Source organism: Petromyzon marinus, chromosome 6 (genome assembly GCF_048934315.1).
Source record: "Petromyzon marinus isolate PM22_M1 ecotype Great Lakes invasive population chromosome 6, UKy_Petmar_22M1.pri1.0, whole genome shotgun sequence".
In the NCBI taxonomy this organism is placed as follows: Eukaryota; Metazoa; Chordata; class Hyperoartia; order Petromyzontiformes; family Petromyzontidae; genus Petromyzon; species Petromyzon marinus.
The window spans coordinates 2925075-2951895 of record NC_133672.1 but is presented as its reverse complement, the minus strand read 5'-3'; the positions used below and the strand labels follow the sequence as shown (position 1 = coordinate 2951895).

Here is a 26821-nt window from a genome sequence, read left to right as displayed (position 1 = left end):
CCAAAACTGGACACCTTTAACTTTGCCCCCTTCCATCGGCTTTGTCCACGACAAATATATACCACACTTGCAAACTATACCAAAGGCATTTGGGGATTAAATTGGAACTGCGTTCCTGTTAGGGCAATGAAATTTTGGGAAAGTCGGTAATCGGGATAACTGGACATTCGGCTGCTGAAAAATGCTGCCCTGCAGTCTGCCACCTCGTGCTGCCCTGCAGTCTGCCACCTTGTGCTGCCCTGCAGGCTGTCACCTTGTGCTGCCCTGCAGGCTGTCACCTTGTGCTGCCCGGCAGGCTGCATGAGCGGCAGCCTTTCGAACTTATCGAACTTATTAGCCACATCAGCGGCTCCGACCTAATAATAAACTCTGCGTTCAAATCCAATAAAATTTGTTTTATACATTTGTGGCGCCCATTGGAAAACATAAACACTGAATATCTCAGAATATTGAAGTCAGCCCCCCCTAAGTCTAAATCCTGGCTCTGCTCCTGTTTACAACGATAAGTTTAATGCTCTGATTTACGTAATGGAAATATCCCGGCCAGGTATGTATACAACAAATAACCGAGAGTTAACTGTACTTACAAATATCAGTATACAGTATGTTACTGTCACTGAGTAAAATGTAAGATTTCGGTGTTTCGGCCAATTGCATTTTTCAGGAAATATTTTGATTTATAGAAACAGAGGGAGCAGCGGAATATTTTTTTGCACATTCTGTCCCATACCTTGTAACCTAGATTCGATTCCCAGCCATAGCTAACATCAGTGGCGAGTCATTTAAAATGGTCCTGGGCCCTCCCGTTACCAACCTGCACTGATCAGTGCGGTGAAGTATGGTCAAACCAATCTCCATCATCAACACAACGTAGGGAGGACTTCATCCTGCAATGGTGCAATGAGTCACAGCGTTTGAATGCATATCCGGAATGAATCTGGATTTTCGCCCCGAAGTGTAATAAGTTTTCGCATTGTGTAAACGAACCATCCAGGGATACAACCGGTGGCTAAATACGACTGTTCAATGACGTCTGCTGGCGAACGGCGAGATGTTAAAGGCAAACGACCTTCTCTTTATGATATGGGTCCTAGTTAACTAACGAGCGTCGTTGTGAAGACTATACCTAAGAAAGTATAAAATCTGAAATATCCTGCATGCGTCCCTAGCAAATATCTATTTTATGAGAGTTACGATCTCACTGCAATGCCCCTGTTTACTTTGATGTATGATCAGTTTTCTCTTACATTTGGGATCGTACATCGTAGCCTGCCCGACTTGGTAACAACATTTTCTGTTCTCTGGCCCCTGGTTCATATATCACTCGCGAGTGGCAGGGAATCGAACAGAGTTTGGCAGTTTCATAGGACAGGATGCAAAACCACTGCACTGCATTGCTTGCTGCGTCCCACATCAATTAACAATTCTCAACATAGAATAAAAAAAACACATCAAAATGCAATTATTAATGCTTGCAATTTGTACGGCCTATATTTACTGTGTGTTGCAGTGTATTGGTTCATTGCACTGCAATGCGAGCCCAAAGTGATCTGGGAAAGACTCCAAGCCTCCATTAGTGGAAAGTGTGAAATGAAGCAAGCCTTGACGGCGCCACCACCCCACCTCGCCCCACTCCACCAAATCAAAACTGGCACTGACCAAGACGCGGGGAGGCTTTCATCCAGTGAACTGAATTACAATTACAAAAGAGCTGGAAAATATTGTTATTGGTTAACTTATTCAAGCCGAATGAAGTTATGGGGATACAGACTTCTAAATGATGTATTGTATCTTTGTAAAGATACACACTTCTAAATGATGTATTGTATCTTTGTAAAGATACACACTTCTAAATGATGTATTGTATCTTTGTAAAGATACACACTTTTAAATGATGTATTGTATCTTTGTACATACGTACAGCTTTATCAATCACCTGCCAGATGAACGCCGTGCGGATCGTGGAAGTTACTCTGACCATATTTGACCACACGGGTCATTTCAGTTTGTTGAAGGCAGGGACAATTAAAGTAAGGTCCATATACGTACAGGACAATAGTGATATTAGTAAGTCAGTAAAACTCAGCTGTACATTTTGCGCCATTCGCACAAGGCCTCACGGCGCTCTACAATACAAGCCCAATACAAACTCTTAGCATTAAAATGAAGAGGATAACAACAACAGCAACAACAACCCTGCACAGATGGATACGCGAGAGGAAATGACTGCGTTTTCGGATGAGCCCTAAGAAAAATCGATTGAGGACAAGACATTTCACAAACGAGGCGCCTCTGCGAACGCAGATGTGTCCTTGGTGCTCTATTGTTCTGCTCTGCCGTCTGCCACCCCACGACAGCCCTATAGTATGTAACACCTGTCATGCATAGTGGTCGCCTATGCCAAGCATTGTTCACTCGACGCAGCTTGTATCTAAACTAGCCCCTGGTGGCTGCACAGTGAATGTCCACAACAGTCGCGCGTGAGGTCAGACGAACTCGTCGCAAGTCACGGTGTCCCAAAAACTCCAGTCTTCGCGATCCATGCGCGTTTACACACTTTACTCCCATTCAAATACACGTTAACTCGTTCCACGCTGCACGCGCCCGATGATTGTTAAACACGCCCCGCCTGACGCGCTAAGCAATTAACACTGTTTACGTTATTCGGGCCGATTCAAATACATATTGAATTCTGTGTGTGTGTGCTCGTGTTCTGCGAAACGCTATTCACGATAAGAGGGTTTCATAGAGTTCGTGTAAAATATTATAGAACAAAAAAACAGTACAATTGCACAAATATGTTGTTGAAGTCAACACTCATCTGCAATCTTAAGTCGACTTTCAGAATAGTAACAGTAACCGTATCTCCAGCATGCACACCTGCCAATAACGTTTAGAGAGGCGTAAGATTATTCATCAAGAGATTGACAAAAAAATGTCGTGCAGTAATAAAACGATCGGAAGCAAAACATCGCATTCATGTTCCAATGCTCCTGTTGGTGTTCCTGTGCGGTGCGGTGCTCCCTGGACATCTGTGAAAAAGAGCTTTATAGCTCATCGGATTCCTCCAGTATAAATACAGATTCTGATTTTAATCTCGGTTAAATTTGGGTTGTTTCTTTTCAAAAGTATTTTTTATTTATTTTAAAGGTTCATGTGCGGATACCTTTCATCTAAGTTGATTTATTTTATGTTAATTATTTCACTCCTTAAGGCCGACGACCTGCACTGCATGTCGTGCGCCCTGTGTTTCCTGTCTTCTTGCACGTGTTTATGTTGTAATATTTTCTCTTTTTTATCATTTAAATGTAACTTCTAGTTGATTTTCTCTCGGTTGTAAAGGCGTTTCATTTCCAGTTACATTTAATTTGGTGTCATTATCCTTTCTACGGCTTTCCTGTCTGCTCCCTTGAGTAAAGGCGCAGCCCTGCGTTTGTTTCCGCGAGAGAGGGCTCTTGGAGGTACTTGGCCTACTCTTCCACGCTGACCAGACGTCTCGGAAGTGGTTGGAGTACCCACAATTTACTGCATCGACTGACTGTCGCGTAACTCTTTATATTGCTGGTTAGAGAGCAGCGTGCCAACCATCTCAATACTTCAATAACACCTTAACTTTGACAAGTAGCCCCCCTGGTGGCTAAATCTACGAGTTGGGGCCTCCTTGACAACCGCCATGAGATGTTTTCAACAATAGTGTATAAGAATTTTGATTTAAAGCTTTCGTGACTGCAGCGATTCATATTCTTGGTTCTTTTGGTAAAGTCACCACGTAGAAGGGAAACAATAAAAGATTAACAATATAAAACAATAAAATTCTCACGACGTTTCGACTGCAACACAAGCAATCATCATCAGGTGTGATGATCATCATCAGGTGTGATGATTGCTTGTGTTGCAGTCGAAACGTCGTGATAATTTTATTGTTTTATATTTTTATTACTTTATTGTTTCCCTTCTACGTGACTTTACCGAAAGAACCAAGAATATAATTGGCGTTTGTTTACGTGACAAATCCCTTACTAATTGGCTGTGTCGGGTGGTGGAGGCTTACGACGCATTAATACTTACGCGATCTAACCTAAAAACATTTATTATGAACAATATTGGTCGCGAAAGCCTACGTGTTAAACTCACTTATACGTCGTAGACAGTTTACGATTTAATATCAGAAACCGCGATTAATCGAAACCAGCCCACAACTAATTCACAGGTCACGTGGCCCCCCTCCGCCCCGCCCCCCCCTCCCTCCCTCCTCCTCCTCCTCATCCCACAAGGCACTGCGCGGCGAAGATGGCGGAGCAGCAAGAGCAGCAGCCCGAGCAGGTTAAGCTCGAAGTGGAAGGTTCGTGTTGAGGAGGAGAGGGCATCGTCAAACCAACAACAACAAAAAACACACACGCAGTCCTCTCTCGCGGAGGAGGGGGCGCGTGTGGCGTGGTGAACGACACGGAAGCCGGCGGGGTTTTTGAGTTGAAGCGGAGTGGGGGTGGTGGGGGTGAGAAAGTGCGGCGGGGTTTTCCTAACGAGGGCCCCGTGGACGCGGCCCTCTCTCTCCCGGCGACAAAGGCGGTCCCGAGGCCTCGAGTTTAGAACGAGGGGTGGGGGTCACAGCGCCGGGCAGTGTTGTACGATGTTACAATGTATATATGTATACACAGACGTGTACATGAGTGGCAATGACGATACACTTGCAGGGTTGGTGCGGGGATTTTAAGTAATTGTTGGTTCCCGAGCAGGGGAAGGGGGTTTCGTGGTTTCCCCGTCGCGGTAAGGAGCCACCTGAGCAGTAACCGTGGTGACGGGGGTTGAGGGGTAATCTGTATATTTATCATCGATATTGGCTTTATATATTAGGACCGTTGAAAACATACTCAATCGCGCCCGACTGCGAAAAACTTGGCCCAGGAGCCTTCTGAAAAGAGTCGTGAACCCCCGTAGAGGCTCTCCAGGGTGATGAGGACAATCGCAAATAGTTGTGCTGATTGGCACCCGTCATATTCATGTCATTTTCTCCACTCGTGTTAGGGACCGTCGGTCGAAACGCATGGTACGGTGTACAGCACTTCCTGGTCGTGTTATTGTTACGTTTGAGCGCGGACACGCCGTGTTTAGGTTCTTCGAATTTAGTGGTGCAGTCGGCGTCGTACAAATCCAAATGGGGAATCGCGGCGATCAGTGGCATCCCCGTGGCAAGAGAATCGTGGCTCTGGGCTATGACGCCACGTGACTTGTGACTTCGGAAGACCCGACGACTCGGGGGGAAGTTTATTTCATATTCCCTGCCTCGTGTTAGTCGTATGTTGACCGAACTGAATTTATTTTTACTTCTCAAAAGCTGGAATAAGACAAAACTAATTGTTTTGTTTATGCAGCCACTGGTGTGTTAGGAGCATAAGCCACGCTTGCACATAACCCATGTTGCTCGCGGGAAGCTGAAACCCGGATTAAAACAGAATCGCGGCAGTGTTGACTTAGTGCTCTGACCATGAGCCAACCAGCCACTTGGACATGTTGACTTGCTGGTCGTCTCTTTATTGTAACTGACCCAGAGTTAAAGTAACCATCCTGGTCACCCATGATCAAACAAGCCCAATGCCATTATGCAATGCATTTCAGTTTACAATTAAATTTGATTTTCACTTATTTGAAATGTAATTTCAGTATACATTATATGTCTGGAGTTATTGATATCTGGTGAACCACTCGTTTCAATGCACGGAGTGTCATATAGCTTTAAGTGAGAGACCTGTTTCAATTGTACGGGGTAATCTCGATTTCCAAGAGTGTGCGTTGCATAATTTCCATGACTGGCTTGAGTCAAGTTCTGCCAAGCTGGAAACTACCGAGCAACAATATCGGGGCAAGCTCCACACCTGCAGCCATTGGACACGATGCTCAATATACAAATGGGGCGATGTTTAATCGGCCTTGACAATGCCTACCTTGCTTCCCTCCTATTCCACTTACCACGTGACCTTGTAGCATGTCGACTAAACCAAGTGGCATGCTGTTTTGTTACAAAATATAGCAGGAATGCTGTAGGGTCGGGTATTCATGGCAATGTGTGACAGTGCGCCTCTCACTGCCGAGGTACCCATTAAGATAGGAGTGGTTGCAGGGTTAGCCCAGCTTAAAGCAGGTAATTCACTTCTGAATGTCCCCCAGCCCTCTAGGTGAACCATGCGCAAACTGTTCTGTCAATAGAGGGTTTGCATGGGGATATGGACTGTCTGAACTAGCCAAGTTCCAGCACGGTTTACAATTATCTAAGAAAATGGGGGCATTAGGTTGCGAGGGCTTAGAGGAGAAAGGGAGTTTATAAATTGTTCCTTCATAGATATATCATTCTAGATTTGAAACTTTCGTGACTGCGAGGATTCATACTCTTTGATTTTTTCGGTAAAGTCACATAAGTAAAGTCACATAAGTGACTTTAAAGTCACATAAGTGACTTTAAAGTCACATAAGTGACTTTACCGAAAAAGTCACGTAAGTGACTTTACCGGTATCTACGGTAAAGTCAGGTAGATATGATATCACAATGGGGTTATGATTGGTGATTTTAAAACATGCCATTATAAGTAATTTGGTCAATACTTCTCTTAATTTAGGCTTTGACATGCGCAACAATGGTGACCTACTATTGTGATATTTTTTTTGTGTACAGCACACTTATAGTTGGCAGGCTTGGGGTAATTCACCTGGGAAATTCTGTCCACGGCACCTAGAATCAAACATTATACACACGCTAACCTGCTCCATGTTGACCATGGGGATATCCAGGTTCCTCGACTATTTTAAATACATTTATATCGATAATTAATCACGTAAAATAATTCACTTTAAGGGAAGGCGAATTTAACGGAATCAGATCACGCAAACATTCTGAACATATTTCTATAGTGACGTGCAATAATGAAAGATTTATATTAGCTGTTTATAACCATGATGTGTACATTTAAAGTGATTGGGTAATTTATGTAAACATGAGTAATATACAACGGGATTTGTTAACTGATAACTCAAATGTTTAGCTTCACCCACAGGCCAGAAAATGATAATAATTATAACGCAATAATATGGATGTAAACAATAATTGAAATATCTAAAGAGGCAATATTATTGTCCACATTTAAGTGGCATAATGACACATTCCTTGAAGTATTGCAAATAGTACCCGAATTGGGTTCACAATTCTCGCAAATTGCAACCAGTGATGACACGATGGACTTAAATGAACTGAGGAAAAAGACAGTCTTCTTTAAAGTTGTTGGGTGGAGCAGTTTGAAGGTGGTGGGGGGAGGCACGTGGGATTTGGCAGTGCATATGGCACGAGTTTCCGTGGATTTTCATTGTCAGATCTACAATGGAATAGCCTTCTAAAGGAAATAAGGGAATTTACTGAGGCCCCATATCCCATTGAAGGCCATTGTCATTCCACATAATGAGTTTAAATAGCTATGATATTTAAATATATTTTTGGTCTTTGAATGTATTTTGATGCCTCAGGATAACATTGCAATCTGAGGGGAAAAAACACATGGCTACAGGTAGAAATATGTACCGTAGTTCAATTGATGCATAGATGTATTTTATATTTGTCATCCAATTGAACTGTGATATGGACTCGCATAATATTTAAAAGTAGAGAGTGAACATTGTAAACTATTTCGCTAACATGAACTAATTCTGGCTGTCCCTTCATCAACCTGCACTGACTTTGCTGCTTTTTCCTGGATTTTTCTGTTGCTCGTCGTCACTTTAAGACGTTTCTTGTTCGTGTTTTTGTTTGTTGCGGTTGCACCCGATTCAAGAGCCGAATGGCTCACAGGGCTCTACCTAATAAATTAACTGAACTGAAATGAACTGAAGCATTATAGTAAAGCAACCTCCGTTACTGAAATGGTTATTTATTCTTCTGTTTGTAGAAATCCAAATCAGTAAGTTCATATTAATGAAAGAATAAAAGTAATTTGACCTCATAAGAAATACTTCCTGTAAAAGGGTACATTAAAGAGGTAAGATAAATTGCATATTATTGTAATTTAAGTTATAGCTTTGGGGCAGGATTTTGACCATTTGACTACACCAGACCTTGCCTATGCAACTAGTGCTAACACTGCATCTTCACAGTTGGAAGCATCTCAACGATTTTTACCACATGACCAGCATTCATTAACCTTATATTAATGCCTAAAATTATATGGAATAGCACTTTTAAGTGAGAGTTAAGTTCTGGGTTTTGAGGTGGAGCGGTATCACATAGTGGTCTCTGCGCACTGCGCTGTGAAACCCAGTGAGCTGAATTTGATTCCCGGCCACGACTAACATCAGTGGCAAGTTATATCTGAACTAATTTTGGCTGTCCCTTCACCAACCTGCACTGACAAGCATGGTGCATTATAGTAAAGCAACTTCCATTACTGAAATGGTTAAGGCGTATTCAGTAATGCCTTCATTCATCAGTGTATTTACAAGCAGCTGTAAATAAGCATTATATGTAAGTCATATTTATCATTTTAGTTGAACATTGTGTTTTGGTGGCGTTTTATAGTTGAAATTATAGTACATTTACATATGCAATATTTTATGACTAGCATATATTAACATTTATCATCGTATATCTTACACGGTTCCTTGCATACCACTTTTGTATTTTTCCGACTTTTCAATAATGCTCCTAAAAAAACTGTTGGAACAAAAATAAACAATTTAAATACTTGTCATTGGTTTTAATTACCGTGACTGATGTACGAATAGGTTGTTTAGGGCTTGGAAATAACAAAGCGCTTGTCCATACACTTCGAACGATTCTTCCTCATGGCTATTCCTAGGATTTGAATAAAAGTAGCATTTTAATCTGAAGCGTTTGTAAAACTTTGTAATTCGATATTGAGCGACTCACCTGATGCATTCATGTGAATTCTTTTTTTGTCGGTTTTAGTAGACGACACTCAGGCGTATGATGAAGCCATTATCGCCCAACAAGAGAAAATCCAGCAAGAGGTAATTTCAATTTTGCATCGTAAGTTATTTGAAAAATATTGTAAAATGTAAACACTTCCTTAACACTATTACATGCGTTATAATTCTTCAATATTGTATGTCTTTTGTGCTTTTGAGAACACACTTGAACCAACATGTCTGTTTTTCAGATTGCCATGGCAACACCTCTAATCTCAGACAAGCACGACATATCTGTTCTAATGAGGGAATACAATGATGATGATGAAATTTACCAAAAAAAGATCAAGGTATTATTGCTTTTCTCCATCGGTGATTTTTTTTTATTTTCTCTTCACAATCCATGTCTTTGCTGATGACGACTCTTCATCGTCGTCATTAAAATCACAAGCAGAGAGTAATAGACTCTTTAAGATTCCGAAAGTGCCAAGACATCACTACTGGCTTGAATGCATTTCTTGAATGGGTTGACAAGTGCCTGCACAAATTATATACGATGAAAATGAAGCAGAAATACACTTTTCTTACGTGCCCCTTTCTCATGTACGTTTCGTGGGTGTAAAAACCGATGAGTCGATGTATTCGTCATTCCAATAACGGTTAATGATGTTGATCGTATCCGTAGTGAATCTGTCGAATGTGCTGGGCATGCCAATTTATCCTGCCGAGTCATGGAGCAGCTGCGTAATGCATCTGGCAAAGCAGACATCGAGAAGCGAAATTATTTTTTGAGTCACCAAAGACTTCATCGCTTCTGGCTAGTTACTTCTAATGTTATAGAGCACTGATTTGGCTGCAGTTGGAATACAGTGCTCATGTCTTGGATGTAGCCCCTATTTCATATATTTCAAGCAGTTCAATTGCTTCATGATCCTACACTCACAGATTCACTCCAATCACTTACCGTCGTCATTCAGTTGCTTTCGTATCGCTTTTATTACTAAGACCGAAGTAATTGCTTGCGTGAACTGCACAGCTTGATGCCTCAACACATTTTTGCGGACTCGTTCTGCCAGATAGACTGGTTCTGCTTGTGCATACCTTATTGTAGATTGCATATTCTTCTTTCCTCTGGCGGCTCGGCTTTGGAATTCCCACATCTCTCTATCCAGGATTCCTATAACCTCAATTAATTGGCGCTCTGTATGTTGCTGCCTGCGTCACATTATTCAGACCTTTAAGTATACGCTCAGCATGTGATTATCAAAACAAAACCATACATTTGCAAAACCGTTAATGGTACGAATTGTTGGATTTTTTAAATGTACAGTATAATGTGTTTTCAACATTGTTGGCTTGCGATTGAATTCTACAGGACTTGTGCAACAAATACTCTCACATCAGGATGACGCGACGGGATGGCAACTGTTTCTACCGTGCCTTTGGCTTTGCACATCTCGAGGCACTGATGGACAACCCGAAAGATCTTCAAAAGTTTGTTAACTTTAGACCTCACGTCTGAGGAAGCCTGAGATCGAACCTTTTTTTTTCCCGCATCAACTGTGTATACATGCACAATGCTTTTTTTGAGAGTTTTATGTTAAAACGTCTTTAGTAACTTTACGTGAAAGAAACCCTGTAATTCAATATTTCAACAGGTTTAAGACTGTTGCAGCAAAAAGTAAAGATGAGCTGGTGTCGTTGGGTTTCCCTGAATTCACGATAGAAGATTTTCACAGTACGGTGAGTTTGGTAGACTGTTTTGTGATGAGAAAAAAATACTTTGAAAGTAAATTTTTTCCGGTTACACTAAAGCAAATAATATTGTCACTCTATATGTTGTTGACCAACTTTGCAATTTGTTGTTGTCCTTCATGTTTGTAGTTCTTGGATATCATCGAGATGGTAGAGAAGCAGGCATCTCTCGAGGATGTGCGTGGATCCTTCAACGAGCAGAGCACATCCGACTACGTTGTTGTCTACCTACGCCTTCTTACCTCTGGCTACCTCCAGAAAGAATCTATATTTTTTGAACACTTTGTGGAGGGTGGACGGACTGTTAAGGAGTTCTGCAGCCAGGTTTGCAGAAACACCTGTGTCGATTGACATTGATGGGTCCGATTTTCACACATGGCGCTCTTAATGTTTTCTGTTACGACATAGAATTGTGCAGGAATATTTTAAAGTCAAGTTTCCAATATCTTGGTGCTCATCTGACAAGTGGCATTTTGGGTTTTTAGCTGTACTCTGTAGTTAAAAAGCTTAAATGTTCAATATTTTGATAATTTAAAAAAACGCTCAATTTCATTGGTTGTGTTTTTAGTTGTTTGGAATCTCAAGTGGAAAAAAATATCTGACATTCTCAGAAAAACGCCTAACCATCCATATGGCTAATTGTCTTAGTTCATGAAGGGCATTGTGCAAATATAAATTACGTGAAGCTCTTGTAATACGTTGAAATTGAGTGTAATACAATACTAAATGCAGCTGATAAATTCGCAGGTGTGATATATTTAATACCGCTTCAAAATGACATTTCTACGTAGAAACAAGCATGATAGCATTACATTTTTCTCGCTGATGTTATACACTATAGCTCTAGTAAATTCTAAGATTGGAAACCATACGGTGATGGGTTTTTTTCTTCCTCCCCATTGATTGCAAGGGCCATTTCCGTGATCGATCGTTGTCGTTGTGGCAGGAGGTTGAGCCGATGGCTAAGGAGAGCGACCACATCCACATCATTGCACTGGCGCAGGCCCTCGGTGTCTCCATCCGCGTGGAGTACATGGACCGGGGAGAAGGCGGCTCTGTCAACCATCATGACTTCCCCGAGGGTACAGAGCCCTTTGTCTACCTGCTGTACCGCCCAGGACACTACGACATCCTTTACAAGTGCTAGACAAGTGTGCGTGTAGCCCCCATGCGTTGTGTGCGCGCGCGTAACAACATGTGAAAAGTTTGTGTGTGTTGCACGTATGCCCCAACCTTCAGTTCCAACTTCTGAGCATTAAGGCATCCTGTTACTGGTTTTAAAATGCATAATTTTGCAATTTTGTTTCATCCATGGTAACAGATAAAAACAAATAGAAAGTTTAATCCTTGGTTCCTTTTTGCCTTGTATTGTAAGAGGGCGATTTAACATCCTGTACAAATACTGTAACCACGACAAAACATGCCGCATACATAAATATACCAACTTAGATCTTGCCTGTTGTGCTGCCTTTTTAATTGCTACTTGCTGTAAAAATCCCCTTTTCTGAAATTCATGGTGTTTCTGTTTAATGTGCTTCTGATGTAATGTGCTTCAATGTACATAACCTACCCTTCATTGATAAAGTAATGCATACATTGCACATTTTCTGAGTTGTATTTAAGGGTGATATTGCCCAAACAGGTAAGAAACTACAGGTATGTTTTTTGGAATCTGTCCTCAACAGATGTTAATATTCATTTCTAATTAAACCGTTTGCCATTGCAGTCATTTTCATTGAAATACCTCGACAGTTCACAATAAATTAGGGAAAGTTTTCAGCACACTTATTTAACGTCTTGTGTGTTCTTGAATTGCCAAGTGTAACTTATTTTCACATCTGTACCCCTGATTATTTGTTAGCCTTGTGAACATGTTGCTACATCTGAGGCAAATGTGTAAATAATGGGGTGGGGAGGGTGTGCTGGTTGGATTGATCACGATCATTTATCCAGGAAATGCATTGCCGAGTCTCAAGACTCTTTTTCAGGAGGGTCCTGCCAATATTTCTTGTTGGTGATGTTATATAAGTCACAAACAATGCTTTTTAATTGGTTTATGCTTTTGAGATGGGTTGTAATTTGATGAGCTTAACAGCATTCCATCTTTAAAAGCATATGGTTAAAATGTGGAAATATGGTAATAAACTGTTAATCTCTGGCTTCTAAAAGCTGAATAATGGTGCATTTACAATTACCGTGTAATAAAATAAATTGATATTCTTGAAAAGCAAAGAAAATATTGTCTATGTAACACGTATTTTAAAATATGAGCGTGTACAAAGTTGAACACCTGAGGTGACTGCTTGGTAAAGTAAATTTTTTTAACTATTGTAAAGTGTTCACACGTCTTCACCAACTAAAGGCTTTAATTGATCCAGGTTTGCCAAATACATTTTACAAAACATTAAAAAAAACCCTACAGAATGGCTCATTACAATAGTGTCATTGTTGAACTGGCCAGATTTGGTGGAATATATCATGGGGAGCATGGGTGTGGACACCCAGAAAGGTGCGTGTAAGTGGCCAGGATGATTTTGCTCGTTTAAATGGTTGTAAAATCTTTCAATCATTTTATTTTTTTGTTAAAAGATTTAATTTATCATAAAACCATCTGTAAATTATTGAATGAGATCATCTCTGTATTCTTCCCAAAACAGATTGTCACTCAAGCAACATTAATGTTCAGATTATTTGTACCAACACATGCTTGTGCATGGAAAGCACATCGTCTTAAGCATCATTTCAGGCATCCTGCGTATTTTTCTTTGTGCTTGGGATATCCACCAGCCAACAGTAATGCTCAAAACATTGCACATTTTTTGTAAAATATTGATCCAGTGCGTGCTCGTTCCTCGTGCGCGTGCGTGTGGTTCATCTTTGCGCAGCTCATTTACACGTGGACCGATAGGTGATGCAGCAGTTATGGGTCTTTTTCTGTTGGGTTTTCGTTTAGCGGTGTTGGCCAACTTTGCAACCAAATTCCATGGTTACCACGCATTAAAGACTGTTTTCAATTCAACATGTACGATGGAATCAAGTGTTCTAATTTAAATGTGGGTCAGCTGGTCATTACCTTAAAAAGCCAACGCCTTTGAAACTGAATTCTTAAGCAATTCTACCTTTCTGTCTATAGTTAATTTTATATTCAGCCTCGTAAGCAAAATAAAGGTATGACAATAAAGAAGATGCAGACGTTTGAATTTGCGTGTAATTTCCCAAACGGTTCAAGTTCACAGTCTCCCAAACCAGCCAAGTATGTTTTGGTTCTTGAGGTATGATGGGCAGCTTTGTCTTCATACAAGATATCTGCACTCTACAAACAGGTTATACGTTGTCATAACTTTCATTTTATTACGAAGCCTCCAATAAAAAGTTTTGTTTCTACCAGAATGCATGTTGTGTGCTCACTTTTATTTAAAATGAGAGGGGGGGGGGGCAACTTCTGGTCATTTTAGATGTGTAAAAATCATGGTTACAATTACGAAGTGATGCAAGTGTATCAAATCACATTTTCATGTTTGGGGAAAAAACGTAATAAAAGTATGTTAATGTTTAAATGACATTTTCAAACATTTGGACAAGGGTCAACAATGTTTTCCGAAGCTCTTTGAGAATGTGAAGTGTGTAATCACTGCTTGGGATCTGCCACTCGGCCCATGAAGATCACAGCTCTCGTTTTCTCATCGTATATGAGCACCACAAAAGGCCTATCCACGGTCACCGTTGGTGGCATGGATATGGGCATGATGCCAACGACGGTCTCGGCCTTGGCCTCTGTCCCTTCCTCGTTCACATGCAACACTGACTTATGAGTGATCTGGAAGAAAAGAGACGTGGGTGCTTAGCAACACAATTAAAAAATGCATATTAATCGGTTTTATAACATTGCCTAAGGTGTTTACAGTCCAAAGAATGTCCTCGGTTCAACTCTCCCCATCAACCGTTTGTAATCAGACAATCTGGTCATGGATTGCGTGTCATTGTGCCTTGGCAATTGCACAAGAGACATGCTACTTTCAAATTAAAGTATAAATTAACCTGTGAGTTAAGACTAATAGCATCTGCCAAGTTGGTTGTGGACATTCCTAGAATGCCTAATTTGAACAGGTTTTGTGTATAAATGAAAGTGTCCCCCCATTCTTGAGTTATAAGACATGAATGCCTTGTTTCCACCGCTAGTGGGGACCATGCCGTGTTAATTCGCATTCTCAGCTGGGCTCAGGAGCTGGTGTGTTTGAAATCCCAGCCTGGCCACACTGAATCCCATGGTATTCCAGAACCCAAAAGCTTGTGGGGTCATTCCATACACTTCCAGACAGGGCACGCCTGGGACAGTTTTGCGTCACGGCGTCAACACGTGGCGGGATGCATTTGCCGTGACGCCATTAGCTTTGCATTTCGTCAGCTAAAAATTCATTCGTACTACAAATTACAAAAGTGATATCCCGACTCTCATCCCGTGCCTGCACGGAGCAAAGGAAAGTGATTAGGGGAGGAGTACAGGCCTGGCCCTTGAGGTGAGGGGATTGGTGGGTTGTGGGGACCAGGACCTGGGCCCTGGTGTTGTTTCTGGACCAATCTGGGCCATTCCTGGGCTGCAAGAGTCTAGTTTCCAGTGGTCATGGAAATAAGGAATCAATTGAGCAGCTACTAAAACTTTACAGGCTCTGCACATTTGGGGAATGTGACATCATGAAAAAACTGAAGACATTTTACGGAAAGGCGAGCTCACATTGCAAACTTTTGTATCACGGCAAGAGAAGATACTCCGCTCTCTAAGAACAACTGAGCTTCACAGGGCTCTGAATGCACCCTTGTTGCTGCACGTGAGAACAGGTATGCTGTTTCCACAGCCACACGCCAGCTCACCTTGTCCACGTGTAGCTTCTGCATGCCGGTGATCCGAGACAAGTCTGCTCCGTAGCTGAACATGCTGGGCATCCCCATTGCACTCAGGTAGGCTTTCAGGTCATAGGACACGCTGATCTTGAACTTTGGAAGAGATAGCTGGACATAGTGGTTGCTGTAAGAGTTTAAATGTGTCAGGCCACTGTCGGTATTTTCACAGTCATGGCATGGATTGGTCCCACATAGGCATTTACACATGTAACAGTGCAGTAGAAAACACTTTGTATAATTTCATTGTTTCTCACATTGCGGTTTTATATGTCATGCTGTTTTATTTATGGGAAGGACATTTATAAACGGCTATTCAGGAAAGTATTGACATTTACATCATAAAAGCCATTTTACTGATTAAACCTCATTATTCAACTGGTCAATTAACTTTGCTTGTTAGTAAAAACAAAACAAATGGGCTTTTTTAATTATTATTCAACGTAGCTTGTGCAGCACTGATGTGGAATATTTTCATAGTGGCTAGGAACCTTTAGAAAATTAGCTCTCGAGTCAACAATATGCTATGCGTGAAGAGGTACAAAAAGGTGTATATATTTTGGCCTCAAAGGACCGTTGCTTGCCGTCTGTAAATTCAATAGATCCATTGATCCGTATCACTTAAACCATAACAAAGGCTCTTCTATATTCTTGGTTCTTTCGGTAAAGTCACGTAAAAGGGAAACAATAATAAAATAATTACAACAAATATAATAAAATAATTACAACAAATAATTATTTTATTGTTTCCCTTCTACGTGACTTTACCGAAAGAACCAAGAATATGAATCCCTGCAGTCACGAAAGCTTTAAATCAAAGGCTCCTCTGTAAAATGTGGAATTTGCAAGAATCAAAGACATTACACTTGTGAGATGAATTATGTAAGTAGACATACAACTCTGACAATCCACTGTTAGATGAAGGCCTCCCCATATAATTTGGGTTATGGGGTGGTTAACCATACTTCTGAAAAGGAAGCTATCAATTTGACAATTTTGCAACGAACGTTACACTCGTATGCACAGTCGGTGGATAAACGCTGCCCTCGACTGTGTGGACCAGAGATCAACTGAAAGGATCTCAGAGATAGCTTCGTGATACCTGCTTCTGCGGACCATTCTCTCACACCAGGGGTTGCACTACTCTGCAACAGACCCAAATGGATACTTCGTCTCATTACATGATACCAATAGCACAAATCGGGATAAACATTGTTGGGGCTGGGTTGGGATACTAATAATACTAATTTGCTGATGTCATTGCACCTGCAATCATTGTGCTGATGTCGTACACTTGTCGTACCTGGGACCCAGCAGAGAGAGCCACTCCTCCAACTGCTCCTGGGAGACGCTCTCCTCCACCTTGGGCAGCTCCTCTGTCCTGTGCGGAACGATGACCAGCATACTCGCCCCGCCCTCATACGGCAGCTTGATGACTGTGGAGCGCAACTTGCGGTCCTGTGCGTAGCTGAGCTTGGCCCTCTGGTGCATTGTGGGCACCATCATCGAGTAGCTGCTGTTGACCCAGAAGCGGACGTTCTTCGTGAGGTCGGGTTCAAACTTGTTTGCCCACGATCCTGGTGACGAATAATTCACATGGTCAGACCTTTGATATTTGTGTGCTGCAAAAGGAAGGAAGGAAGGAGAATCACACTTCTTTGAAGCGCATCAGATCTCAGAAGCTAAGCGGGTTGAAGCTTGGATAGTACTTTGATATGTGATCACCATGCATAACCAGGTTGTGTGCAGTTGAATGCAGTGCAGTAAAATCCATTAGTGTATAGTAATACATACTACTATCTCGTCTGTACTCATCTTCTGTACTCATCTTCACCAACCCACTGACCAGCGTGGTGAAGTATGTTTTAAAACCTCAGCAGTGGATTGGGGCCGTCCATAAATGACGTCACGCGATGTTGGACGATTTTTGACCCCCCCCCCTTCGTCATACGGCGTCACAAAAAGTCAGACCCCCCTCAAAAAATATGACGTCACAAAGCTCTGCCCCCCCCCCAAAAAAAGACATGCTTCAAATCGCTTTAAACTGTTGTCATTGTAGTGCGTATTTAATGTGGCGCTGCACTCTGATGTTGTAGGAGAAAACATTGATTAAAAAAGTCTATTTAAATTTCGATTTAAAGCTTTCGTGACTGCAGGGATTCATCTTCTTGGTTCTTTCGGTAAAGTCGCGTAGAATGGAAATAAAATAACCAAGAAGATGAAAAGTCTATTTAATTAAGTAGAACGTGTTGTCTATGTTTATTTAAAGTTGCGCATTTTGATGTGACGTCACATTTCTCAAACCCCCCCCCGCGTCACACATCGTCATAAATGTCTGACCCCCCCCCCCCCCAGGTGCGTGACGTCATTTATGGACGGTCCCTTATGGAGCGTCTTGTTAATCCGGAGAACGTCGACTCAATACCGTAACTACACTGTGTTGTTAAAATAAAATAAGACTACATTACGGTACATGTGTCGCCTAAAATGTTACCTCTTGTTTCATAGGGAGCCAGTTGGCTCCAGCAAATGTACGTCTGCCCGTTAGTCTTGAGGACACCTCCAAATTGCCACGAACACTACAAAACAATAAACCTACTGCTACGAAACTTTACCACACTGCTTACGAATGCCAGTATCCAAATCCGTATGGGGGTTTTTTTGGACAAGATTGGCAATATATATGTATAAAAAAAGTATCGTATATTTTTTAATATCTTTCGAAAAGGTTATTGTGCTGCTTTCCCAGCGAGTTTAGGTCGACGCGCTTTGAGCCCCCCTTAATTGAGGCTACCTTCGTAGACCGGTTTGCCAGTAACATCGTTTTTTAAAGCCATATTTGATTAAATCCACTGCTGAATGAATGGCTCCCACGCCATGTCGGTCATGGGGGTTATTTGACCAAACTTCACCACGCTTGTCAGTGCGGGTTGGTGAAGAGGGACTTTGCCTGCAACCGGTTCAGGTATTGCTCGCCACTTGATGGGAACCATGGCTGGGAATCGAACTCAGGATGCCGTGGTCGCAGCGCAGTGCTCGAACAACCGCGCCATCCCCATAGCTGTCAACCCACACAGTTTACCCCGTGTTCTTGTTCACGGAAATTGAGTTTTCAGGTCCGTACGGCAGGCGTTTATTTTTTGTGTTTCTCCCTTGAGATGGGATTTTGTAGGATGAACTTCGAGATTTATATGGACACGAGGCAACCAATAAGGTCTGAATTGGTCTATAAGGTCGGCACTGATAAGGGGTTGACAGGTATGCATCCCAGATTTCTATCGCTTGTTTAAAAAAAAACACAATGAGGTATAGTTTTACGATTAAAACGTAACTGAGAAGGTGGGGGGGGGGAGAGCAATGGAGCTGGGTGGTACCTTTGAAATAAATGACATTGACGATCATGAGAGAGGTAGCCGTGTCCACGTCGGAGATGACATCCGTGAATTTCTTCGAGGTGACCTTCTCGATGTAAGCGTTCATGAGCTCCACCGCCTCCTTCGACTCGCCAAAGTCCACCGACCTCACGTTGCTCTTGAACAAGTGGGCGACCGTACGCGTGAACTGCCGGTACAGCCAGAGGCCCTTCTTGCTGAAGACCACGTTCTTGCCCATCAGCTCGAAACCCGCGCTTCTCCTGTAAAGGGCGCTGTTGAGCCTCGCGAAGTACTTCATGGACTTGGCCTTCTTCTTTCCATGCAGGAGCTCCTTGAAGCCGAGCGCCGTATCCAGCTCAGCCCGGGTGCTTCCGTTCGCGCCCGCGGCCACGACACCCAGCGCCGAGGCGATGCTCAGGGGCGAGAAGAAGATGTTGTCGGCCGGTCCCGCGCCTCCCAGCACCTGCTTGTAGAGCCTGAAGCCCAGACCGTTGACGGCAGAGGCGATGCGCTGAGTCTTGGACTTATACTTGTCCTTTCTACCCCTTCTGCCTTCGCCTCGGTGGGACTCCCTCTCGTCCCCTTTCTCCTCGGAACTGCCCTCTTCCGATGAGGCAGCGGGACTTTGGCCGGGCGCAAGCGGCTCGGGGTAGTCCCACGTCTCGTTGGACGCGAGAGGCTGCTCCGTGGCCTGGACGCTCAGGGGAGGTGGAATTAGATGGAAGGGCTGCATGTAGGGCCGATCGTCGTAGTCCTCTTCGCCCACGCATGGGGAGCAGAGAGCAGCACAGAACGCGAGGAGGAGGAGGATGAAGAGCTTCATCGCGGCACTTCACCACCACCGAACAACCAGCTACGGGCGAGCAGAGAGAGAAGGGCTTCTCGAACCTGAGGCATCACAGGGAGATGTTATTACAACGCGCGCGCGTGCGTGTGTGTGTGCGCGTGCGCCAGTGCTCGCTAACGGCACTTGCCCCAACAGTCTGCTAAGGCTATACCGGGTGGGGGTGGGGGGGTTCTTTGTCTTTGTCAGGGGCCGCAGCCACAGGTTATTATGGGGAGCGGCGGTGCAGCGGTTAGCGCTACGCTGTGCACACGAACCTGGCGGGTGACCCGTGTTCCATTCCCGCTCACGGACAATACCCAGTGACGATTATTTGAACAGGTTCTGGGCCTCCCCAAGGTCGACTCGACCTCAAATGAGTACCTGGTGCGGTGTGTAAACATCGCCACTGGGGAGACAAAGGTGGCCGAGCATGGTGCTGGCCACCCACCTCCCTCGTGTTGCCCTGCCCGCCTTCATAGGTGCTACTCGCTAACAGCACTTGCCCCAACAGTCTGTTCAGGCTATATGGGGGAGGGGATCTTTGTCACACGTGGTAAGCAGCGGGTGCCCTACCAGCGGAATGGTTGTGGAGCCTACAGACGCCTGAATCAGTGCTTAGCCTACTGCAGTGGTACCGGATGCGTTCCAAGAAAAGGCGCACAAAGCGAAACGGTTCGAGACAGCTGCCTTGCCGAGTCGCGCATACAATGACACACACAATGTCGTCACACGTCCAACCGCATATGTATGTTTAACTTCTCTCGCGCCGTACGTAGTCAACCGTGTTAATCGGAGGTGCGGGATATGAGTGAATTCAACCCGAATACCGAATAACAAAAATGTGGGTATAAATAGGTTAGCCACATTTACCCGAAGTCGCACCAACCGAACCCGCACAAAGCGAGGAAAGTATGTATTGCAAGTGCACCATCGTCATTTATTGCAGCTTGAAGAACAGAGAAATCGGCAGACTCAATGAACGCGTGACCACGTTCACACAGAGCGCTTGGCACGCCGCTCGTTTTACGAGCAAAGGCCGAGACCCCGTACACAGCGGAGACGGAGCGATGAAATCGTCTGGCTGTTGCCGGTGCGAGGTGAATTGACGATGCGTGGATGGGACCGTAACGGCGAGAGAGGAGGCGGTGGGTTTTGGCGAGGCTTGCCGAGGCTTTTCACTCAGCGGGTGGATCGATTATGTGGCTGATCGTGATGGAGAATACGCGCCTGCAATTGATAGGTTTTGTGGAACTGGTCGGGGTGTGGGGAAAAAAAGGTACCTGGCTCGTAATCGAGAAAATCCGTCTGTGCAGCAGCCTCGGTTTGTAGACGCCACGTGCGTGGACACGTGGCGCGTATTGCACGACTGCGTGGCGCAACACTGTCGGGTTTTGCTCGACCATTCTTCACCACGCGTACCTTCACCGGTTTAGATTTCACTCGCCACTGACGATCGGCGTGGCCGGGTGTCGAACTCGTGGTCTGACCAATGCGCCGTCGCTCTCCCCGCACATCGTCAATTCACAGTCACAAAGTCACTTTAAGATGTTTTTTCTTGTTCGTGTTTTTGGTTTTTTGTTTGTTGTGGTTGCACCAGATTCAAGAGCCGAATGGCTCACAGGGCTATACCAAAATAAACTGAACTGAACTGATGATAGATATTATTTGAAGCAAATTTTGAGATCGAACAGCTCTTATACGTTTCGCATTTATAGATAATAATAATAACATCGACGATAAAATAAAACACAAAAACACACGTTTACTGTAGTAGTCGCATATACATTGCTCCTTCAATAGACAGCTACTTGCGCGATAATGGCCAGGTGTATAGGCTTAACAAGAACAGCGCTGAGGTGCGTTGATGCTGGTGGGATGACAACCGCGCTTCGCATCATACTCACGAGCAGGAGGTGAGCCGAGTCAAATCCACTCCGTCTGCCGAGCCGACATACGCATTTATGTAAGGCACACACGCGACTCGAAAATGTCAATATTGTCTCTTTTGCTAATGTTGCATCTCTCAAAGTTAATTATTCACGCTGTGCCATCCTAGCCCCCCCAGGCAGACAACGGCCCTGACCCCTCGTCGTGAATATCACCACGTGGATGACTCCTCGGTCGCCCCACGCGCTGAATTCCCAGCGCAAGACGAATTGAATTCGCAAGATGTATAAATGCTACTGCATCTCAAGACGGTTGTGTTAGCTGCTGAAGGTCGTGACAGATTTGTTTTCTCATTCCCGTTGCTCCGTGACCTCCCCCCCTGTGCCGTTTCAGTTCTGCTGGAGTGTGCACCGATGCTTACTTTATTCAGGGCGACATTGGCACATGAAATAAAGATTGATTGAGAAAGAACGCCATATATACAGTATCCATTAATTATTGGAACGTTGAGGACAAACGGAGATTACAACGAACGCGTGTTTCGGCTATCCGCGGTTGACCTAATGAGGTCTGTTTTACGGAACATGGGCATGAAGTTTCGGCTATACGCGGTTGACCTAATGAGTTCTGTTTTACGGAACACGGGCATGATGTTTCGGCTATCCACGGTTGACCTAATGAGGTCTGTTTTATGGAACACGGGGATGGTGTTTCGCCTATCCACGGTTGACCTAATGAGGTCTGTTTTATGGAACACGGGGATGGTGTTTGGGCTATCCACGGTTGACCTAATGAGTTTTGTTTTACGGAACACGGGCATGATGTATCGGCTATCCACGGTTGACCTAATGAGTTCTGTTTTATGGAACACGGGGATGGTGTTTCGGCTATCCACGGTTGACCTAATGAGTTCTGTTTTATGGAACACGGGGATGGTGTTTCAGCTATACGCGGCTTGACGTTGATAAGATTTTTGCTAAGATGTTGCATGGGCTTGCGAGAGGTAAGAGTTGCTGCATCCGTTGGAAGGTGCATACTATGGTGTAAATGAATCGACTTTGAGAACGATGTATTTACCACGCAGGTTGTGTATGTTTTTTTCCCCGTGTGTTTTTTGTGCAGTAGTGTAAAACTAACCTTTTGCCCGTCCAAGGACGGGTGTATTGCAGTAAATCTGAAACTTGCAAGCGAAAAGCAGACAACGACGTGATATTCATTGCATCCATTCGTGTGCCATTTGTAAGGGCGCGGTGACACAGACTTATTTAATTTAAAGGTTATAATCCCTTGTTCATCACGACGTCCTTTTTACTTCGATGTCTCAACAGCGCTACGGAGATCACGTGACGTGGGGGTTCTTCCTTTGTAGTGAGGGTTGTGAGTTGACGCTGAGGAGTGGGGAGGAGGCGCCTCGCCCCCCCCCCATGTGGAGTGACGTCACCCGCTAATTATTATTAATGGCAGGGGGGGGTGTCCATTTGGAGGATGTCACCTATATTCTTTGGGTCTTACGGTAAAGTCACGTAGATAGGTTCAAATAAAATAACAAAATCTACGACGTTTCGATCGCAACACAAGCGGTCGCCCCTTTTCCTGATGACGACCGCTTGTGTTGCGATCGAAACGTCGTAGTTTTTGTTATTTTCTTTGAACCTATCTACGTGCCTTTACCAAAAGACCCAAATAATGTGAATTCCTGCAGTCACGAAAGCTTTAAGTCAAGGACGTCACCTGTTCATGATTATTAATGAGCGGGGCTGTTCGATGTGGAGTGACGTCACTTTCTCATCATTAATGATGGGGGTGGTTCTCCATGCGGAGTGACGTCACCTGCTCATGATTATTAATGAGGGGGGTGGTTCTCCATGCGGAGTGACGTCACCTGCTCATGATTATTAATTAGGGGGGGGGTCCATGTGGAGGACGTCACCTGTTCATGATTATTAATGAGCGGGGCTGTTCGATGTGGAGTGACGTCACTTGCTCATGATCATTAATGAGGGGGGTGGTTCTCCATGCGGAGTGACGTCACCTGTTCATGATTATTAATGAGGGGGCTGGTCGACGTGGAATGACGTCACGCGCGGGACACACGGACATTCTTCTCACGCACAGCGCACATGTTCACACATTGCCGCATGCATCTAGCCGTCCGCCCGTTGAGGACGCCAGTCATACGGACGCCTAGGTGGTGAATAAATATAATTTACGTTGACGTGACAGTGTTCGGGGGCGAGCGGCTGACTGGCAATTCAGTGTCAGGGGTTTCGTGTTGAGATTGAATTAAAAGTAAAGAGTGTAGACATACATACATAAGAATTGGAGAGCGACTCAGTATCATTTAGTGCAACAAGGGCGGAAATCGGACCGAGGAATGCAACTATATTTTTCCCCATGAGGTCCATTAGTTGATCCTCATGGCGGTACCCCGGGGTACCAAATAATACAAAATGTCCGAGGAAATCTAATATTTTATTTCTGGGACACTATTTTTTTCAGGGATGTAGTTAACCCCGCGACTGGGGTACCAATCAATCCGATATCAGTGCTACTCCGCGATGTCGAAAAGCCAAACATCAGCATGAAAAAATACGTTATCGAAAATAATTACTTTGGATAGTACATCGTGTACAGCTCGTCGAGATGAGTCGATTGCCGCATCGCCTACCATCAACTGACTAAAAATGACCGCATCACGGACATTATGCGAGAGCCGGCGTACCGAATAGAACCAAAGAGTACCGCAATAAGGTTCAAATATCAAACGCGGTTTCGCCCAACGCGACATTTTCCAGGAACATAAATCCCCGCGTTCGGCGAATGTTTTCATGCAGGATACTTGTTTTTAAGTGGAGGTGGGGTGGGGGGTGTGGTGTCAGTGTGGCCAATGAGTACAGGTCGCTGCCCCAACACTGGACCTCTACATTTAAAACTTTCCCCAACTTATTTGTGTCCATATGGGAAAATAATTGCTCCTCACCACCAATGTCAGTACCTCATATTCACTGTATGATAATCAAATCTGTAAATGACAACAACAAAAACCCACCGTCATAACAGAAAAAATAGTGCAGGTCGGAAAACCAAAATGTTCAAAGAACACACCAACACGTGCACAAAAGGCTCTCGGCCTCTGCGCGTTCCGTAACAAACCACCACTATTTACCGGACGATCCTGCCCTTTCCCTCTGCTTCGTGGCCTCATACTTTTCACTGCCGGTCTCTGACGAGGAAAACCCTCCTCCTCTTCTTTTGGTCGTCTTGATGCACACCATTCTCGTTCCTTTGCATTTCCTCGAGATGCTGTCACAGTGGGGTCCTTTATACGTAAATACAAATTGCATTTTATGGAATGCGACTTTCATGATTCCAACCCTGAGTCAGAGAAGGGACTGCAAAACATTTTTGCTGACATTTGCAGGCCAACGTTTACTCACAACAAACCAACAAGCCATATTTGCTCCGATCGTTGCGTTCAATAAGTTCAGAGATAAAATTACATATTAACCAGAATAATGAAAGTTAGCTTTACTTACATTCATGTGCCTCTGTTTCTTTTGAAGTATTGCATGGGGGGTATACAATAATTAATTACAAATGGGGAATTGTGAATACAGTATACATATGTTTTACACGTGAAATATATTGATATTTATTATGCTCGTGTGCGGAATTAGTTGAATTCTCTGCATGTACGGGCATACCCTAATGATTATACACAGTGCAAATAAATGATTGTGTGCTGAACATAAACTACACATTTAGTTTTTGGTGATTGTGAAATTTTTGTGATGCTGTAAGACAAAAAAATATTCCCATAATACAGCAGTAGAGTCTTTTTTTATCCAAATGTTGTTGTGCAGGCAAGATTGCACGTCTAGCTACATGATGAGTTTGTTGGCTTGTACTGCCTGTGCGGCATTGATGTCCAACGTTTTACTCCATGTTACTTCGAGCTTCCTCAGGAAGTGACTTCTTTCTGAACAAGCTTCCAACACGTGGAGCGAAACGTCGGACATCAGGCAGCTCAAAATGTTGTACAACCTGAAAACGCCGGAGAGCTATACTGCAAAACCACAAAAAAATCTACTTCATTGGAAAAAAAAAATGGCAAATCTGTCGGTTAAAGACGGACTCCGCTTACTTTCCTTTTCTCGTGAGCTAAGCACCTGGCTGAGCAATCTTTTTCTCCTTTCTCCAAATTATCCTTGTACTCCTACTGCTAATGCATGTGACCGGCGGTGGGTCGTCGCGACCTCCACAACAGCCAGCTACGAGCAGCGGCGTCACATGTGATCTGGAGCTCGAAACCCGAGCTACCACAGCCGGGAAGGTGGTGGTGGATACGACGATCAGCGGCCTCCGCCAGGATCGTTCCTACCTGAGCCCGTGGTACACCTGAATAGTGAGCTGAAGGACCAGTTGTGCTCGAGCCAGGTCGTTCATCTGACAGACATGCCCAAATAATGTTCCAATTGTGATATCCATGTCGTGCGATGAGACGAAATTTATATTTGGAGCCCTCACGGCAAGCAGTGCACGACATTGTCTCAATGAAAGGTGCTGGAAGTTGACAACATTACTACTTCCGAAGTCACTTCATCCACACATCCACAGCTTCTATATTCCATCTCATGAGTGTTTGTTTCATATCAAACTTATTTTCTATTTCAGACCTGCCATAAAACTCACGATGCCAGAGAAGACATTTTAATCATGTGTGACTGCTCAGATTGGAACCCGGGATCTCAATCGTGCCAGCTGAAATCTCGAACGTGGTGTTAGCACCCAGAGCCACCCAGCCACCTCCACCGCGTTAAACTTTATACACTGCAGGCAAGGCAGAGCAGGCCCTCCCGTTTTCTGTGAAGCATGGCAGATGCGTGTCTTGTAACAGCAGACCTTCCATGAGGAGTGCATGCGGACAGACAAGAATTAACATAATTTTAACATTATTTAGGGGCACGATCCAGTTGACACGTGTTGCTGTTCATCAGCGATAGCTCAGTGAGGTTCGCTTCAGCATAGGGCCATTTTTCCCGAAATTAACGAATTGCCGGTATTAAATATATATCAACTCTTACCAATACTTAGACACGTTATCTGCTCCCAACACATTAACGCCGTTCACTTTAAAATTTTGAAAAGCAATTATCTAGGGATGATGATGATGATTTAC

At 43.9% G+C, this 26821-nt stretch overlaps 2 protein-coding genes across 3 annotated transcripts; one reads left to right on the top strand and one right to left on the bottom strand.

Moving 5' to 3' along the window:
* The first annotated feature begins 4229 nt into the window (after positions 1–4229).
* LOC116939664 (ubiquitin thioesterase OTUB1-like) lies at positions 4230–11997 on the top strand. 2 transcript variants are annotated; one of them, XM_032948362.2, is made up of 7 exons: positions 4230–4342; positions 8945–9006; positions 9156–9254; positions 10280–10398; positions 10563–10647; positions 10789–10983; positions 11606–11997. In XM_032948362.2, the coding sequence occupies exons 1-7, from the start codon at positions 4291–4293 to the stop codon at positions 11804–11806; spliced, it is 813 nt and encodes a 270-aa protein (XP_032804253.1). In that variant the 5' UTR covers positions 4230–4290; the 3' UTR covers positions 11807–11997. The 2 variants fall into 2 exon arrangements, with proteins under 2 accessions (XP_032804253.1, XP_032804254.1); XM_032948363.2 differs by having other exon boundaries at positions 4239–4342; positions 8948–9006.
* A 2054-nt stretch (positions 11998–14051) lies between these two features.
* Positions 14052–21720, bottom strand: LOC116939663 (serine protease inhibitor). Its single transcript, XM_032948361.2, has 5 exons — positions 21660–21720; positions 18930–19817; positions 16859–17132; positions 15529–15682; positions 14052–14476 (listed from the first exon to the last, which is right to left on the bottom strand). The coding sequence occupies exons 2-5, from the start codon at positions 19750–19752 to the stop codon at positions 14288–14290; spliced, it is 1440 nt and encodes a 479-aa protein (XP_032804252.1). The 5' UTR covers positions 19753–19817; positions 21660–21720; the 3' UTR covers positions 14052–14287.
* Between the last annotated feature and the right edge of the window lie 5101 nt (positions 21721–26821).

What these genes read in the sequence shown, in the direction of transcription:
- LOC116939663 (XM_032948361.2), bottom strand. Translation starts at nt 19,752, where the DNA reads ATGAAGCTCTTCATCCTCCTCCTCCTCGCGTTCTGTGCTGCTCTCTGC. An exon ending in CAATGTCATTTATTTCAAAG is followed by an intron (nt 17,133 to 18,929) that starts GTACCACCCAGC and finishes ATTCGTCACCAG; the next exon opens with GATCGTGGGCAAACAAGTTT. An exon ending in CTCTCTCTGCTGGGTCCCAG is followed by an intron (nt 15,683 to 16,858) that starts GTACGACAAGTG and finishes AAACTCTTACAG; the next exon opens with CAACCACTATGTCCAGCTAT.
- LOC116939664 (XM_032948362.2), top strand. Translation starts at nt 4,291, where the DNA reads ATGGCGGAGCAGCAAGAGCAGCAGCCCGAGCAGGTTAAGCTCGAAGTG. An exon ending in AACCCGAAAGATCTTCAAAA is followed by an intron (nt 10,399 to 10,562) that starts GTTTGTTAACTT and finishes ATATTTCAACAG; the next exon opens with GTTTAAGACTGTTGCAGCAA. An exon ending in TTAAGGAGTTCTGCAGCCAG is followed by an intron (nt 10,984 to 11,605) that starts GTTTGCAGAAAC and finishes TCGTTGTGGCAG; the next exon opens with GAGGTTGAGCCGATGGCTAA.